This window comes from Ceratotherium simum, chromosome 4 (genome assembly GCF_057802395.1).
Source record: "Ceratotherium simum simum isolate JZ-2026a chromosome 4, ASM5780239v1, whole genome shotgun sequence".
In the NCBI taxonomy this organism is placed as follows: domain Eukaryota; kingdom Metazoa; phylum Chordata; class Mammalia; order Perissodactyla; family Rhinocerotidae; genus Ceratotherium; species Ceratotherium simum.
In genome coordinates, this window is record NC_141903.1 from 671756 (window position 1) to 690255 (window position 18500).

The window sequence follows — 18500 nt, forward strand, 5'->3', positions numbered from 1 at the left end:
AAAAGCTTCTGCACAGCAAAGGAAACCATCAACAAAATGAAAAGACAACCTAACAATTGGGAGAAGATATTTGCAAACCATACTTCTGATAAGGGCTTAATCTCCAAAATATATAAAGAACTCATGCATCTCAACAACAAAAAAACTACCAACCCAATTAAAAAATGGGCAAAAGACCTGAACAGACATTTCTCCAAAAAAGATATACAGATGGCCAACAGACACATGAAAAGATGTTCAAAATCACTAACTATCAGGGAAATGCAAATCAAAACTACAATGAGATATCACCTCACGCCCATCAGAATGGCTATAATGAACAAGAGAGGAAACAACATGTGTTGGAGAGGATGTGGAGAGAAGGGAACTCTCATACACTGCTTGTGGGAGTGCAAACTGTTGCAGCCACTATGGAAAACAGTATGGAGATTCCTCAAAAAATCAAGGATAGAAGTACCATATGATCCAGCTATTCCATTGTTGGGTATTTATCCAAAGAACTTGAAAACACCAATTTGTAAACGTACATGCACCCTGCGTTCATTGCAGCGTTATTCACAATAGCCAAGACTTGGAAGCAACCTAAGTGCCCATCCAGGGACGAATGGATAAAGAAGATGTGGTATATATACACAATGGAATACTACTCAGCCATAAGAAACGATGAAATCCAGCCATTTGTGAACACATGGATGGTTATTGAGGGGTATAATGCAAAGTGAAATAAGTCAGAGGGAGAAGGTCAAATACCATATGATTTCCTTCATTAAGTAGTAGATAATAACAACAATAAACAAACACGTAGGGACAGAGATTGGATTGATGGTTACCAGAGGGGAAGGGGGGAGGGAGGAGGGTGAAAGGGATAATTCCGTACATGTGTGTGGTGATGGGTTGTAATTAGTATTTTGGTGGTGAACATGATGTAATCTATGCAGAAATACAAGTACAATGATGTACACCTGAAATTTTTACAATGTCATAAACCAATGTTACTGCAATAAACAAAAATTAAAAAAAATAAAAATAAATAAATAAATAAAACAATGGAGGCCATAAAGATAAAGAAGTGTCACATTTTTCAAGTGCTGAAAGAAAAACACTTTCAATCCTGAATTCCATGTACTATCCTTCAAGAATAAATAGGAAATAATGATATTCTCAGACAAAGGAACACTAAGAGAATTTATTGCTAACGGATCTACCCTTAATCATTCACTAAAGGAAGATCTCCAAACAGAAAGAAAATAGTAACAGAGGGAGGCTGAGACCTTCAGAAAAGAAATAACATCAGAATGGATAAAAATATAAGTAAATATAATAGACAATCTTTCACCTCATGCGTTTCTTTACTCATATTTTATGGTGGAAGCAAAAGTTATAATACCGTCTAATATGGTGCTTAATGTACACAGTGGAAACACTTAAGAAAATTATATTTAGAAAGTGAGGATGGTAAAGGGAAGTAAAATTTCTACATTTCACTTGAAGTGGTAAGACATCAACACCAGTAGGCTGTGATATTACATATATGTATGGTTATGTCTAGATTAACTCCCAAGAAAACTATACAAAAAATGATATGCTGAAGAGCATTATAAATAAATTAAAAGGAGCTCTAAAAAATGTTCAAGTAACCCACAGGATGGAAGAAAGAAGAAACAGAGGAATGAGAAATAGTGGGAACAGACAACACGTAATAAAATGGCAGAAGCATGCCCTAATATATCAATAATTACTTTAAGGTGCATGGTCTGAAAACACAAATTAAAAGACAAAGATTGGCAGACCTAACCATATGTTGCCTACAAAACCCTCACCTCAAACATAACAACATAAGTAGGTTGAAAGTAAAAGGATGGAAAAAGACTAAGAATGTATGCAAACATTATTTTTTTTAAAGCAGATGTACACTAATATCAGATAAAGTAAATTTCAGAGCAAAGAAAGTTACTAGGGACAAAAAGGAACCTTACATAATGATAAAAGGGTCTATCCACCAAGAAGATACAGCAATCCTAAATGTGTATGTACCAAACAATAAAGCTTCAAAATACATGAAGCAAGAGCTGAAAGAGCTGAAAGGAGAAACAGACAAATCCACAAGTATAGTTGGGGACTTCAATCCCCACTCATCAATTGATTAAACCAGCAGACAGAAAATCAGCAAAATAGAACTACTCAACAATCCTGTCAATAGAAAGAATTTAGTTGACATTTATAGAACACTCCAACAACAGCAGAATACACATTCTTTTCAGCACCCATGGAACATTTATCAAGATAGCCCTTATCCTGGGTCATAAAACAAACCATAACAAATTTAAAAGAATTGAAATCATACAGAGTATGTCCTCTGACCATACTAGAACAAAACTAGAAATCAATTACAGAAAGGCAACAAAAAAAACTCCAAATACTTGGAAATTAGACAACATACTACTAAACAATTCATGAGTCAAAGAGTAAGTCCCACAGGGAATAAAATATACATAGACTTGAATAAAAATGAAAGCACAATATATCAAAATTTGTGAGATGCAACTAAAGCAGTGCTGACAGAGGTATTTATAGAAATAAATGCTTACAAAGGTCAAATACCATATGATCTCCTTCATTAAGTAGTAGATAACAACAACAACAAACAAACACATAGAGACAGAGATTGGATTGGTGGTTACCAGAGGGGGAGGGGGAGGGAGGAGGGCGAAAGGGGTAATTCAGCACATGTGTGTGGTAATGGGTTGTAATTAGTATTTGGGTGAGAACATGATGTAATCGATGCAGAAATAGAAGTATAATGATGTACACCTGAAATTTATACAATGTTATAAACCAATGTTACTGCAATAAACAAAAAATTTAAAAAAAAAAAGAAAGAAATCCTTACATTAGAAAACAGAAAAGAACTCAATAATCTAAGTTCCTACCTCAATAAACTAGAAAAAGAAGAAAAATAAATACAAAGCAAGCAGAAGGAAAGAATTAATAAAGACAAAGGCAACAGTCAATGAAATTGACACAGGAAAATAGAAAAAAAGAATTAAACAAAAAGCTAGATCTCTAAAAAAGAAAAATAAAATTGATAAACCTTTAGCAACATTGATAAAGACAGAAGACACTAATGACCAATTATCAGTAACTAAAGGGGACATTGCAACAGATCTTGCAGTCATTAAAAGAATAATGAGGGAATAATATGAACAAATTTATGTTCATAAATTTGACAGCTTAGAAGAAATGGAGCAGTTCCTCAAAACCACAAACTACTAAAACTAAGACCAATGAAATGGATAACCTGAATATTCCTATTAACTATTAAAGATATTGAATCTGTAATTATAAATCTCCCACAAAAGAAATCTTCAAGCCCAGATAGGTTCACTGGAGTATTTTACCAAATATTTGAGGGAGAATTAATACCAATTTTATACAATATTGTCCGGACAATATTAGAGAAGGAAATACTTCCCAACTCACGTTTTGAAACCAGTATTGTTGTGATACCAAAACCAGATAAATACATAAACAAAAAGACCAAATTGCTCAAGAATGTAGATGCAAATATCCTCAACAAAATTTTAGCAAATCAAATCTAACAATGTATAAAAATAACAATACACCATGACAAAGTGGGATTTATTCCAGGTATGCAAGGTTGTTTCAGTATTCTAAAATAAATCAATGTAATCCACCAAATTGATAGGCTAAAGAAGAAAAATCACACATGATCATATTAGTTGGAAACAGAAAAAGAATTTGACAAAATTCAACAACTGTTCATGATAAAAAAAAATGTCTTACTACAGTAGGAATAGAGGAGATCATCCTCAACCTTATAAAGAAAATCTTACAAAAAACCTACAGCCAACATTATAATTAATGATGAAAGATTGAACGCTTTTCCTCTAAGATCAAGGCAAGAATATTCACTCTCTTTCTTATTCAACATGGAAAGTTCTAGCCACTGTAATAAGGCAATTAAAAGCAAAAACGGGACATTTATTGGAAAGGAAGAAATAAAACTCTCTCTATTTGCAGATGACATGACTGTCTATGTATAAAATCCCAAGGAAGGGGCTGGCCCGGTGGAGCAAGCGGTTAAGTGCATGTGCTCCACTGCAGCGGCCTGGGGTTCTCTGGTTCAGATCCCAGGCGCAAACCGACGCACTGCTTGGCAAGCCATGCTGTGGTGGCGTCCCATATAAAGTGGAGGAAGGTGGGCACGGATGTTAGCCCAGGGCCAGTCTTCCTCAGCAGAAAAAAGAGGAGGATTGGCAGATGTTAGCACAGGGCTGATCTCCTTACAAAAAATAAATAAATAAATAAATTAAATAAATAAAATAAAATCCCAAGGAAATCCACAAACAAAAAAACTTCCTAAAATGGAGGCCAGCCCTGTGTCCTAGTGGCTAAGTTCAGCACGCTCCACTTCGGTGGCCCAGGTTCACAGGTTTGGATCCTGGGAGCAGACCTACACCACTCATCAGGTGTGCTGTGGTGGCAACCCATATACAAAATAGAGGAGGACTGGGACAGATGTTAGCTCAGGGTGAATTTTCCTCAAGCAAAAAGAGGAAGATTGGCAACAGATGGTAGCTCAGGGCCAATCTTCCTCAGCCAAAAAGAAGAAAACCTCCTAAAATGAATTAGTGAGTTTGATCTGGTCTCAGGGTACAAGATTAACATGCAAAAATGAATTGCAATTAGATGTTAGCTCAGAGCCAGTCTTCCTCAGCAAAAAGAGATTAGCATGGATGTTAGCTCAGGGCTGATCTTCTTCACACACACAAAAAAAATGAATTGCGTTTCTTTATACTGACAGTGAACAGGTAACAACCAAATCAAAGCCACAATACCACAATTGCTTCCAAGAAAATGAAATAGTTATGTGTAAATCTAACAAAATATGCACAGGATCCGTGTGATAAAAATTACAAAATGCAAATGAAAGACTACGTAAATTCTTGGAGAGACATACCATTTCAAGGACTGGAAATCTCAACATAATAAAGATGCCAATTCTCTCTAAGTTCATCTATCGGTTCAACACAATTCCTATCAAAATCTCAACAAAGTTTTTCATACACATAGACAAGCTAATTCTAAAGTGTTTATGGAAAAGAAAAGCCCCTAGAATACTCAAAACAATTTTTAAAAAGAAGAATGAAGTGGCAGAAATCACTCAATGTTAAGTCTTACCACACAGCTACCACAATAAAGGCAATGTGGTACTGGAGGAGGAGACACACAGACCAATGGAAAAATGCAGAACCCAGAAACAGACCTACACAAACATGCAATTAACTTCTGATAAAGGATGAAAGAAATTCAGTGGAAGAAGGATACGCTTTTCAAACAATGGAGCAGGAGCAATTGAATATACATAGGCCAAAAAATGAACCACAACCTAAACCTCACACCTTATAGAAAAATTAACTCAAAATGGACCATGAACTTAAATGCAAAACTATGAAACTTCTAGAAAAATAACCACAAGAGGAACTATTCTGGACCTACAATTGGCAAAGAATTCTTAAATTTGACACCAAAAGCACGAACCATAAAAGGAAAAATTTAAATATTGGACCTCATCAAAACTGAAATCTTTTGCTCTGAGAAAGACTCTGTTCAGAGTATGAAAAGACAAATTACAGACTGGGAGATAATATTTGAAAATTATATATCTTACAAAGGAATTGTATCTAAAATATATAAATAACTCTCAAAACTCAACAGTAAAACAACAAAACAATCCAATTAAAACATGGGCAAAGATGTGAACATATATCTCACCAAAGAGGATATACAGAGGCAAATAAGAAAGGAAAGATGTTTAACATCATTAGCCATTAGGGAAATGCAAATTAAAACCACAGTGAGGGGGCCAGCCCCATGGCTTAGCAGTTAAGTGCACGCGCTCCACTACTGGCGGCCCGAGTTCGGATCCCGGGCGCGCACCGACGCATCGCTTCTCCGGCCATGCTGAGGCCGCGTCCCACATACGGCAACTAGAAGGATGTGCAACTATGACATACAACTATCTACTGGGGCTTTGGGGGAAAAAAAGGAGCAGGATTGGCAATAGATGTTAGCTCAGAGCCGGTCTTCCTCAGCAAAAAGAGGAGGATTAGCATGGATGTTAGCTCAGGGCTGATCTCCCTCACCAAAAAAAAAAAAAAAAACCACAGTGAGAGCTGGCCCCGTGGCTTAGTGGTTAAGTGCGCGCGCTCCGCTACTGGAGGCCTGGGTTCTGATCCCGGGCGCGCACTGATGCACTGCTTCTCCGGCCATGCTGAGGCCGCGTCCCACATACAGCAATTAGAAGGATGTGCAACTATGACATACGACTATCTACTGGGGCTTTGGGGGAAAAAGTAAAAAGGGCGAGGAGGATTGGCAATAGATGTTAGCTCAGAGCCGGTCTTCCTCAGCAAAAAGAGGAGGATTAGCATGCATGTTAGCTCAAGGTTGATCTTCCTCACAAAACAAAAACCAAAAAACACAATGAGATATTACCACACACCTATCAGAGTGGCTAAAATAAAAAATAGTCATAATAACAAATGCTGGTAAGGATGTAGAGAAACTGGATCACTCATGCATTGCTGGTTGAAATATAAAATGATACATCACTCTGGAAAACAGTTTGGCAGTTCCTTTGAAAACTGAAAACAGACTTACCATATGACCCAATAATTACACTCTTGAGCACTTAAGAAAATGCAAACATCTTCATGAAGAAATTTTGTCACAAATATTCATATTTCTTATTTCTAATAGACCAAAACTGGAAACTACCAAAGGTTCTTTGAGTGAATGGTTAAACAAACTGTGGTACATCCATACCACGCAATACTACTCAGCAATAAAAAGGAATGACTATCAATACACACAATAACTTGGATGAACCTCAAAGAAATTATGCTAAGTGAATAAAGCCAATCTCCAAATGATACTGTGATGTTGTGACTTATAATAAGAAATATATACTCGGTCTTTGTCCTGCTTCTGGTACAGAACTCCTTAAATCCTTGGATTTTCCTAAGTAATAAGAGCAATGGGAGCATCTTTTGTTATAACAATTTTTCTTTTGTCCTCAGTCTCTGAAAAGCTTCAGAACAATAAAGGTGAAAGGAGTGTCTTGCTATTCATAATAAGCCCCTTTAAACCACACCTGAGTTTGTTAAGGAGGTGACTTTTGGAAAGCCCCTAGGTAAACTAAGGAGAGGGGCTGGTTGCCAGGGGGACCAACCATGACGAGAGGGTTGGAATTTTCCTCCCCACCCCCAACCACTGGGGAGGGGAGAGAGGATGGAGATTGAGTTCAATCACCAAAGGCCAATGATTTAATCAATCATGCCTGTGTAATGCAGACTCCATAAAAACCTAAAAGGACAGGATTTGGAGAGTTTCTGGGTTGGTGAACACATCCACATGCCTGGAGAGTGGTGCACCCCAGTTCCATGGGGACAAAAGCTCCTGTGCTTGGGACCCTTCTGGACCCCACCCTATATACCTCTTCATCTGGCTGTTCATCTGTATCCTTTATAATATCCTTTATAATAAAGCAGTAAACATAAGTAAATGCTTCTCTGAGTTCTGTGAGCCACTCTAGCAAATTAATCGAACCTGAGGAGAAGGTTGTAGGAGCCTCCAGTTTGTAGTCAGTCGGTCAGAAGCACAAGTAACAATTTGGACTTGTGAATGGAGTCTGAAGTAGGGGCAGTCTTGTAGAACTGAGCCCTAAACCTGTGGAATCTGATGCTATTTCCAGGTAGCTATTGTCAGAATTCATACCTTGGTGGTGATGGAAAACACACATCGGAGATACATACTGCATGACTTCATTTATATAACATTTGTGAAATCACATAATTATAGAAATGGAGAATAGATAAGTGGTTCATAAGGGCTAGGGATGGGTGGGATGACTATAAAGGTGTAGCACGAGGGAATCTTGTGGGGATAGTACAGTTAGTACAGTAAATGTAGTGGTGTTTACATGAAGCTACACATGTGATAAAACTGCATAGAGCTGTATACACACACACAATGAATGCATGCATAATTGGTGAAATCTCAATAAGCTCTATGGATTGTACCAATGTCAATTTCCTATTTTTTATATTAATATTTATATTAATAACTATAGTTATTCACAATATTAACATTGGGTAAAAGTGCATAGGACCTTCTTGTACATTTCCTGTGGTATATAATTAATTAAAAATTTTTAAAAGCAATGATAAAACTGGACAAAACTGTCATAAAAGTTTCAGGATGCTGGTACTCCACCAAAGGCATACAACAAAATGAGAAGTATCAACAAAAACTACTGAACCTCACGTGAGAACAATGGGAGTTTGCTGCATTTAGCCTGGGTACTCCCGTCTCCCCATCCCTAGCTCCATCACCATAGTATTTCTACCAGGGAAGGGCAAGCTGTGAAAATCAGACACTTTATACTGCAGGTGGCTGACTTGATGTGGGGCAGAGAACATAATAAACCACACCTGAGTGTGTTGTTGGACACAGTAGCAATCTTGGTGGAAACAAAACGGGAAGGCCAACATCACAGGAAGCCTGAGGCTGGATTTCTTGGTTATAGCAAGCAACAGACTAGAAGAATAGTCAGAAATTTAGTAGTAATATCTTGGAAATAATAAAGGCATAGTGGGGTCTTGATAAATTCCCGTATACCCCTAGAGATCTGGAAGTCTATGCACAATGGGCAAGGCTGTATACAGGGTCAGGAACAACTGGAGAAGGCTCTAGCTATGGGCAACTCATCCAAAGGTGAGGTCTCAATGCATGCACAGGGGATGCGCAGAAGACATCGTGAAAACTAAAAGTTGGAGGTAGATTTATAAGCGCCTGAACTTTGATGTGTTCCCCAATCCACACACAGATCTATGAGCAAAGGATGGAAACCCACTGGCTCAGATGTTTCAGCACAACTTTTGACCAATTGTTGGCTAATCACAAAGGTGTGCTGACACACAGACAACCCCTAGGAAGCCAGGCTTAAAAATCAAAACAAGAAAAAAATGAGCATAGATATCAGTACTTGCTCACCATAGAAAAGGTGGACTCCACGGAATTTGTCCAGGTATGTCACTAAAACAAATAAACAAAAGCAGCAACAAAAACAACCTTCAGAGTAGGGAGAGTCAGAATCCAAGGCTGTTACATGTATTATCTAAAATGTCTAGTTTTCAACAAAAAAATTTTTTTTAATTTTAAATGCAAAATAACAGGGAATTGTGACTCATATTCAGGGAAAAAAACTAGACAATAGGAACAGTTTCTGAAGGGGCCAGTTTGTTGGAGACAGCAGAAAAAATTCAAAGCATCTATTATAAAGATGTTCAAAACACTAAAAGAAAATGTTTAAAGAATTAAAGGAAAATATGATAGTGACTTAAATTAAAAATCTCAATCAAGAGAAAGAAATTTTTTAAAGAATGAAATGGAAATTCTGGAGTTAAAAAATATAATTGAAATGAAAAAACAGCAGATTTGAGATAGCAGAAGAATAAATCAGTGAACTTGAAGATTGATCAATAGAAGTTATCCCATCTCATGAACAGAAAGAAAGAAATGAAGAAAAACAAACAGAACCCAAGAATCCTGTGGAAAACAACACATAAGTATAATGGGAATCCTAGGAGGACAGGAGAGGAGGGGGCAGAAAAAATATTCGAAGAAATAATGGCCAAAAACTTCCCAAATTTGATAAAACATACTAATCTACAGACCCAAGAAGCTCACTGAAGACCAATAGGATAAAGACGAAGAGATCCACACCTAGACACATCAGAGTCAAACTGTTTAAAGACAAAGCAAAAATCGTGAAAACAAAGAGAAAACGACTCATCACTTACAGAGGAATCACAGTAAAACGAACGGCTAACTTCACATCAGAAAACAAGGAGCCAGAATGCCGTGGATTGATATAGTCAAAGTGATAAAAGGGGGAAAAAGTGTCAACCAAGAATTCCACATCCAAAAACTATCTTTCAACAATGAAGGTGAAATAAAGAGAAACCCAGAAAACCCAGACTGAGTATGTTGTTAGCAGACCTGCTGAAGAAGCAATCCTAAGAAAAGCCCTTCGGGTAAGATACTAACTCGAATTCATATAAACAAATAAAGAGCACTGGAAAAGGAAAATATGTACGTAAACATAAAACACAGATCAATTGTTTTTCTTCTTCTTCTTCCTGAGATTTAAAAGGCATAAGATTGCGTAACAGTAATTATCAACCTGGGCTTATAACATATGAAGACGCAATATTCTCTTAGAGGAGGGGAGAGAGAACGTATATTTATTGGAGCAAAGTTTCTCTTATTTACTGGAAATAAATTAGTATTAATTAATTAGCATTAATCTGAGGTATATTTCTTTTAACTTTTTATTTTGAAATAATTATATATTCACAGGAAATTGAAAAAAAAGTGCAGAGAGTTCCCATGTACCCTTCACCCAGTTTCCCTCAATGATAACATGTTGTATAACTATCATACAATATAGAAAGGAAAATGATACTGGTACAATCTACAAAGTTTATTCAGATTTCACTATTTTACACACATTCATTATGTGTGTGTATATAGTTCTATGCAATTCTATTACATGTAGATTTGTGTTACCACCACCACAATCATTATATAGAACTAATCCATCACCAAAAGACTTCTTTGTGACACTTCTTGGTAGCCACACCCATCCACTCCCCCTCCGTCCCTAACTCCTTTCAAGCACTAATCAGTCTCCATTTCTATACTTTTGTTATTTCAAGAATAACATAAATGTTACATAAATGGAATCATATACTATGTAACCTTTGGGAATTGGCTTTATTTACTCATCATAATTCTCTTGAAGTTCATCTAAATTGTGTGTATCAATAGTTCACTTATTTTTTATTACTGAATAGTATTTCATAGTATGGATGTACATAGTTGTTTAACTATTTACCTGTTGAAGGACTTGGGGTAGGTTCCAGTTTGGGGCTATTAGGAATAAAGCTGCTATGAACATTTGTGAACAAGTTTCTTTATGAAAATAAGTTTTCATTTCTCTGTGACAAATGCCCAGGAGTGTAATTTCTGAGTCATATGGTAAGTCCATTTTTTAGTTTTCAAACTGCCAAACTGTTTTCCAGAGTGGCTGTATAATTTTGCGTTTAGACTAGCAACATATGACGATCTAGTTTCTCTGCATCCTCACCAGCATTTGATACTATCACTATTTATTTTAGGCATTCTGATAGGTGTGTAGTAATATCTCCTTGTGGTTTTAATTTGCATTTCCATAATAACTAATGATGTTAAACTTTTTTCATGTGCTTATTTGCCATCTGTATGTCCCAAAGTAGGTTTTTGAAAATTTAAGATGCATATTGTAATTTTTAGGGCAACCACTAAGAAAATAACTCAAAAAAATAGTAAAATAAGGGAAGGAGGGGGCATTTAAATGATACACTAAAAACAATCTACTTAACACAAAGGAGGAACAGAGAAGAAAAACAAAAAAACCCACAAGACAAATAGAAAATAAGTAGCAAAATGGAAAAAGTAAATCCAACCATGGTAATGATTACAATAAATGTGAATAGATTAAAAAGCCCAACAAAAAAAGCAGAGATTGGATTTTAGAAAGCAAGACCCATTATATGCTAACTATAAGATACACACCTTAGACTCAAATATACAAACAGGTTGAAATTAAAAGAATGGAAATAGATATTCATTGCAAACAGTATCCATAAGAGAGCTGGAGTCACTGTGGCAATATTTGGCAAAGCTGATTTTAAGGCTAAAAATATTGCTAGAGAAAAAGAAGGACATTCATAATGACAAAAGGATCAATAATCAGGAAGATATAACAATTTAAAACTTACATGCAGCTAACAACAGAGCCCCAACATCCATGCAGCCAAAACTGCAGCATTGAAATGTGAAATAGACAATAAGACAGTTATAGCTGAGTTATTTTAAGACTCCACTCTGAACAGCTGATAGAAAAATTAGACAGGAAATTAGTAAGGACATGAAGCCTTGACCAACACTATCCAACAGCTTGACCTGACGTTTATAGAAAACTCTGCCCCAAAACAGCAGAACGCACCTTCTTTTCAAAGACACATGGAACGTTTTCCAAAATAGAGCATATGTTAGCCATAAAAATATCCCAATAAATTTAAAAGGATTGAAATCATTAAATGTAGATTTAAGGCCACAATGGAATAAAATTACAAATCAAAATGAGAAAGAAATATGGGAAAATCCCTAAATATTTGGAAATTAAAGAACACATTTCTAAACTTATAGGTCAAAGAAAAAAATCACAAGGGAAATTAGAAAATATATTGAACTGAATGTAATCCAAACATAACATCACCATTTTTTGGAATGTCAAGAAAGCAGTGCTTACAGGGAATTTTATAGCTTTAAACACCTATATTAGAAAAGAGAAAGGTCTCAAATCCATAGCCTAATCTTCCATCTTAAGAAACTAGTAAAAGAAAAGCAAACTAAACCCAAGGGAAACAGAAAAAATGAAATAATAAAGATTACAGAGTAAATTAATGAAATAATAAACAGCAAAACAATAGAGAAAATATAAACCACAAAAATAGATTCTTTAAAACAAAATCAACACAATTGACAAAGCTTTAGCCACACTGACCAAAAAGAGAGCAAGAGCAAGAATGAGAGAGAGAAACAGACAGAGATAGAGAGAAAAACCACTAACAAAATTAGGACTTGAAGAGAGGACATCATTGCCTATCTCACAGATATTAGGATTATAAGGAAATACTGTGAACAATTTTATGCCAACAAATTAGACAACTTAGATGAAATGGGCAGATTCCAAGAAAGACACCAATTACTGAGACTGACTCAAGAAGAATTAGAAAACCTTAGTAGACCTTACAACAAGTAAAGAGTAATTTAAAATCTTCCCATAAATAAAAACCCAGGCCCAGATGACATCATGGGCAAATCCTCCCAAACATTTAAAGAAGAAATTATATCGATCCTTCTACAAATTCTTCCAGAAATAGAGGAGGAAACTCTTCCCAACTCATTCTAAGTGATACCAAAACCAGACAAAGGCATTACAAGAAAAGAAAATTTCAGACCAATATCTCTCATGAATACAGAAGCAAAAATACTCAACAAAATATAAGCAAACTGTACACCACCAAGCATGAGTTTCACTGTTTGCAAGTTAAAATCAACCAGGTTGTTGGAGGAACCCAAAATGGAACGCAGATTGTGACAAATGAATCTAAGTGTGTTACAATTGGATCACACAACCCCACTGAAAGGAAGTTGAAAGAAGCCGAACCAAGTAATTTTTAAAAGTAGCGTTTGACTGGATACTGTAATGCTAAGTACAGAAAGAATTGTACACACACTTTGGTAAGGTGTTTGCAGGGTTGGTAATTCTGAAACTACTCTACATGTGTTCTAGGATTGAACAAATAAGTAAATATATTGTAGATAATTAGACCAGGTTTCTCTGGAGAAAGAAGTTACACATAGGCAAAAGGAGACATTTCTAGAATGAACCCTGTGGTTCTGGATTAGAGTCTGAGGTATCGGTATGAACTCATTTACACACACATATGCAGACACACACACACACACATAAAGAAATACAAAAATGTAGGTAAGTATGTATAAATGGGAACATATATTTCCTGGTTCTGTCTGCTGAGAGGGCCTAGAAGGAGAGCCCCCCTAGTAACTATGAGCACACCTGAGTGTCCAGAACTTGTTTTTCAAATTCCATTCTCCAATAAAAGGAATCAAAGCTCCTTGGAGAAGTAGTTGACTCCAGCCTGGGACGGGTAAAGTACAAGATGATCCTGGAGCATCTTATGGGACTAGCAGGTAAAGAAGTCCTTGAAAATAGGGGGAAGGGGGATGCAGGCATGTTAAAAGCACTCAGGAGCTAACCTGAAAGAACTCACAATGGTCAAATCTGGAACAATTTGAGCACCCAAATCAATGGTGATATTAGATAATAGCCCAAAGAATAAAATAAATATTGATGAGTTCATACAGATATAAGTGATTGAATAAATAAATAAATCGAGATAACTCTTCCTTAGAGAAGAATTCTAATTAAATGTAGAAGAACCAAGGGAAGTAGAAAATCACAATTAGTACACAACAATAATAATTGATGCATGCAAGATCCACTGATGATGCTAAAATCAACGGTGAAAGTTTAAAGAAAAACATGATTTTTGTGTAGCATCAAAGTATGGCCCCCCAAATATTTATTATACAGGAAAAATAGTAACTATACAGTAGAGAATCCTGGCAGACACCACCTTAACCAGGTGAACAAGGTTAGCATTTCCTATAAGACATATGGATATTATGGACCCTCTGAGATGATGTGCTAAGGGAACATCGCCTCTGTGGGATTCTTCCTAAAAACATGTAACCTCAGTATACTCATGAGAAAACAGCAGACACACCAAATTGAGGGAAATTCTACAAAAAAAAAAAAAATACCTAACCGATACTCTTCAGATGTATAAAGGTCACACAAGATATTAAGACGGAGAAACAGTCACAGTTTGGAGGAGACTAAGGAGACATGACAACTAAACACAATGTAGGATTCTGGGTTGATACTGGGACAGAAAGAAAACTTCACTGGAAAAACTGGGGAAATCCAATTAAAGTCTGAAGTTTCGCAAACAGCATTGTTATCAATGTTAATTTCCTGGTTTCAACAATTGTTCTGTAAGGTATTAACATCAGGAGAAGCTCTGTGACGACGTGATGGGGATTCTCTGTACCATCTTTGCAACCTCCTGTAAGTCTAAAATTACATCAAATTCAAAAATTTAAAAAAGACCAAAGTTGTCACAAGTCATTTCCTAACACACAATAGGCGTGATCTAGCCAATAGGGAGGTGAAGTGGGCAGGTGAAAAGCAGAAGAGGGAAAAGGCAAGTGCGTGGGCTGCCATCCCACAGATACAAAACACAGAAATCAGCAGTTAACATCTAGAGGCAGCAAGTGGTGCTACTTTCCCATTAGCTGGACCACAGAAAACCGGACATAGGTAAGTCTTGCCACTCATACAAGTCAATTCTTCCTCCACCGTGGATTCAAAGAACAAAGAGACAGGAACATTCAATAAATTAACAAAAAGTCATATGTATACTCAATATATATTATTATACATAATATAATACATGTTATTATATATTCTATACATAATATACTGCACATATTATATATTTATATGTTATATACACATATATGTGATATGCATTATTATACATATTACATATATTACACATGTAAGTAATATATACATATAATATACATATATCATATGTTAATTATATATTAAAGTATTATGTATTATAATTGTATACTAATTATATATTAATTATATATTATACATATATACATTTATGTACGTATATAATATATGTACTGTGTATTCTTATATATTACATATATTACATTATATATGTGATATATACATATATAATACATACAATATACACATAATATAAGTTATTATACACATTATATATTGCATGTGACTTTACATATAAATATATATGACATATATAAATTTATAGACTATAGATGTGCCAGATATGATTTTGTTCATTTACAGAATGAACAGGTACCAAATATTCATACATAGAGAGAGAATATTATATAGACCCTAAGAAGGTTGGACAAGGGCTCAATTAAGCAAATGGGGAAGGTGGGAAGAGGCAACTACAGCAGCAGTGGGCGTCCTGCTTCCATCTTCTGTTGCAAGGATCTTGACCACTGGGGTGCACCGGCCTAACAAGTTCCAGCTACCCAACTTCTAGGGGCACCTCTGGCAGAAAGACAATGGGGACGAAACATTGTCTCTCTGGAGAGAGCTGACCAACTCGAGTCGGGGGAATGGGTCCACAGCAGCAGCACCCTGGGCTCTTCAAGGTCAAAGCTGGACTCCAATCATCTCCTACAAGGCTCTTCCAAAGAACCAATGAGGGCCAAGCAGCAAAGTACTGGAGAACAGACCCTGGTGGGCCAGGGAAAGGGAACCAATTGTTTTACAGCCAGGCTGAGCAAAGAGAAGGTAGGCAGCCTCCCCTACTGATTATGGGCAGGTGGCTGGGCCTGGGGAGCTCTGCACCTCCCACTGTGAATTAGTGCTGGGGGCTGGAGGGGGACAGTCCCTGCAGCAGGTGAGGGTGGAGGGACAGGAAGGCTGAGGGCCCTGCAGTCTGAGATGGCCTGTCTTACCTTTCCAACACCTTGTTGATCCACTGGATGGCAGCTCTCTTCTCTAAATCAAGGTCTTCAGCAGTGACTCTATAACCTAGCTGGGGGGCTGGGGGCAGGATCAGCGGGCCATTTCGCCTAGAGGGCAGCAGCAGAGGAATCTTGCGTTTCTGGGGCCTGGAACTGTCGAATTGTGGTGAGCAATTCCTCAAGTTTTGTTTCTGCCCCAAGGGGGCATCTGCAGCCTTTTCACGCTTGATCTGACTTTGTGGTTCCACTGAGGCTGAAGACCTAGGCTGATGGCTTTCCTCACTGGTGTTGTTTGCAGGCACGTGGGGATGGGATGAGGCTGGGCCCCGGAGCCCAGCTGCGTTTGGACCGCTTCTCCACAGCGGTGGGGATCCTCGCGTGGAGCTGTATGAACTGATGATGGCGTTTCGTCTGCTGCAGGAGCTCAAAAAGTAGCTCTGGGATTTCTTAATCAGGCTGTCCTCTGAGCTATTGAAACAGAAGTCTCTCCCCAGAGGCCCAGGCCTGGGCTCGAAGGAAGAGGGGACTCCGTTGACCATCAGGCGCCTAAACGCGGACTGCGCACCCCCGCTGCTGCCAGAGCCCCTTCTCTGATCGTCAAAACTCTCGGGGCCTGGGTGCCCTTCCTTCTGCTTTGCTAGCCCTTTCTGGCTCTCACGCAGGGCAGTCGGGTCCTTCTCTTTCTTGACTCTCAGCTGACCGCTCTCTTCGAGGGCCCTCACCAGAGTCTCCTTTACAAAAGGGTTTGGGAGGTGACCATTCAGTGAAGACCACATACGGATGACTGTCTGCTTCAGAGCCAAACGGAGCGTCACTTTGTCCCTAGCAGACGCCATCTTCAGGATCAACGAGGTGCAGAACTTCTTACAGCTGCAAGCAGACAGTACCGGCTTCTTCTGAGGGCCACTCCGGGACACGGAGGAAAAGACGCCCAGAAATAAACACCGGGCCTGCTGGACCGGATATTGCCTCCGATGGACTATGACAAGCCGCCGACGGTGCCAACGACGACGGGGCGAAGCCACAAGATCCTCGTAAGACTGCCTGCGAGCCAGTTCCAGGGCCGGGGCAGCCAAGTGAAGCCGCCAAGCCGGGGGCCCACGGCAGGCGGGGTTCGCCGGCTCGAGGCGCCCGCGTCTCTCCCGCTGGTCCCCGCTCAAGAGAGCGGAGGCCGGCGGCACAGGACGAGGCCAGCTCAGGTAACTGCCCATGAGAAGCAGTTCTGCACGGTCGCGTCCTTCCAACGGCGTCTGGCTCAGAGAGGTTTCCGCTGGCTGCCGCAGGGGCCCGCAGCAAAGCGCGTACTGCTGGGTGTGCCGCCTGTGACGCGTCGTTGGAACGCGTGAGCGAAGAAGCGGGCGCGCGACGGCCACGCGAGGGGAGGGCGCGCTCCCAGGGCGCTTCCCAAGCCCCTGCTGCTGGCCAGAGCTGCTGGCAAGAAGGAGACGGGCTCCTCGGGGGCGCAGTCGCCCTTTCCCCGGCCAGGCCCCAGCTCCGTCGGGGGACAGGGACGGTTCAGGACCCTGGTCCCCCGACCTCGAGAACGGCACCGGGCTCAGCAGCGCCCGCTCGAGGCGGGAGTTGCGGGGTTGGCACCATGCGTCCGCCGGTGTTTCCTTCCCCCCGCACCCCATACCCGAGAGGAGAGCCGCTCGGAGCCCGAGCGCCCAGGCGCTGCCCAGATCCTGCCGGGTGGCACAGCCACTCGGGCGTCCAGGCGGCAGGAGGACCGCAGGAGGGAACCCCCCTAGGCGCGGGATGCCAGAGAAGAGTCGCTGCCCCTACCCACTTCCCTTCCCAGAGAATCTTACAGTCCAGGTACCCTTCTTGGCTCCTCCTCCCCTCTCCTGGGAAGTAAGGATTCTAGACAGTTTATAATGACTAGAAATCAGAACTGAGAGGTAGAAAACCGGTATCTTTTTGGACAGCTCCGACAGCCGGGAGCAGTACTATCTAATACCTGAAACCTACATTCCCCTTTAGAAGGTCATGCTTTGCCGTCACCCTAATCTTTCTGTCCTGCACCTCGAGCCTGGACAGATCGTGGAGGCCCTGGTGTCCTTCTTCAGTAAGTCTGTGTCCACCAGATGGGAGAGGTGACCTGGCAATTCAGGTTGGAACTCAGAATTTGGCTCCCTATAAACTTTCTGACTGAAGTTAATATTATTAGCTGAATCGTGAACACATTCAAA

General features: G+C 39.2%; 1 protein-coding gene across 1 annotated transcript in view; it reads right to left on the bottom strand.

Annotated features, from left to right (window-relative positions):
• The window catches only part of LOC101408299 (nuclear envelope pore membrane protein POM 121-like), a 33120-nt gene extending 15553 nt beyond the window's left edge, over positions 1-17567 (bottom strand). Inside the window, exon 1 of the mRNA XM_014786221.2 lies at positions 16300-17567. Within this exon, the coding sequence (XP_014641707.2) occupies positions 16300-17519 (1220 nt within the window). The 5' untranslated portion in view covers positions 17520-17567. The remainder of the gene's footprint in view (positions 1-16299) is intronic.
• Positions 17568-18500: the final 933 nt, after the last annotated feature.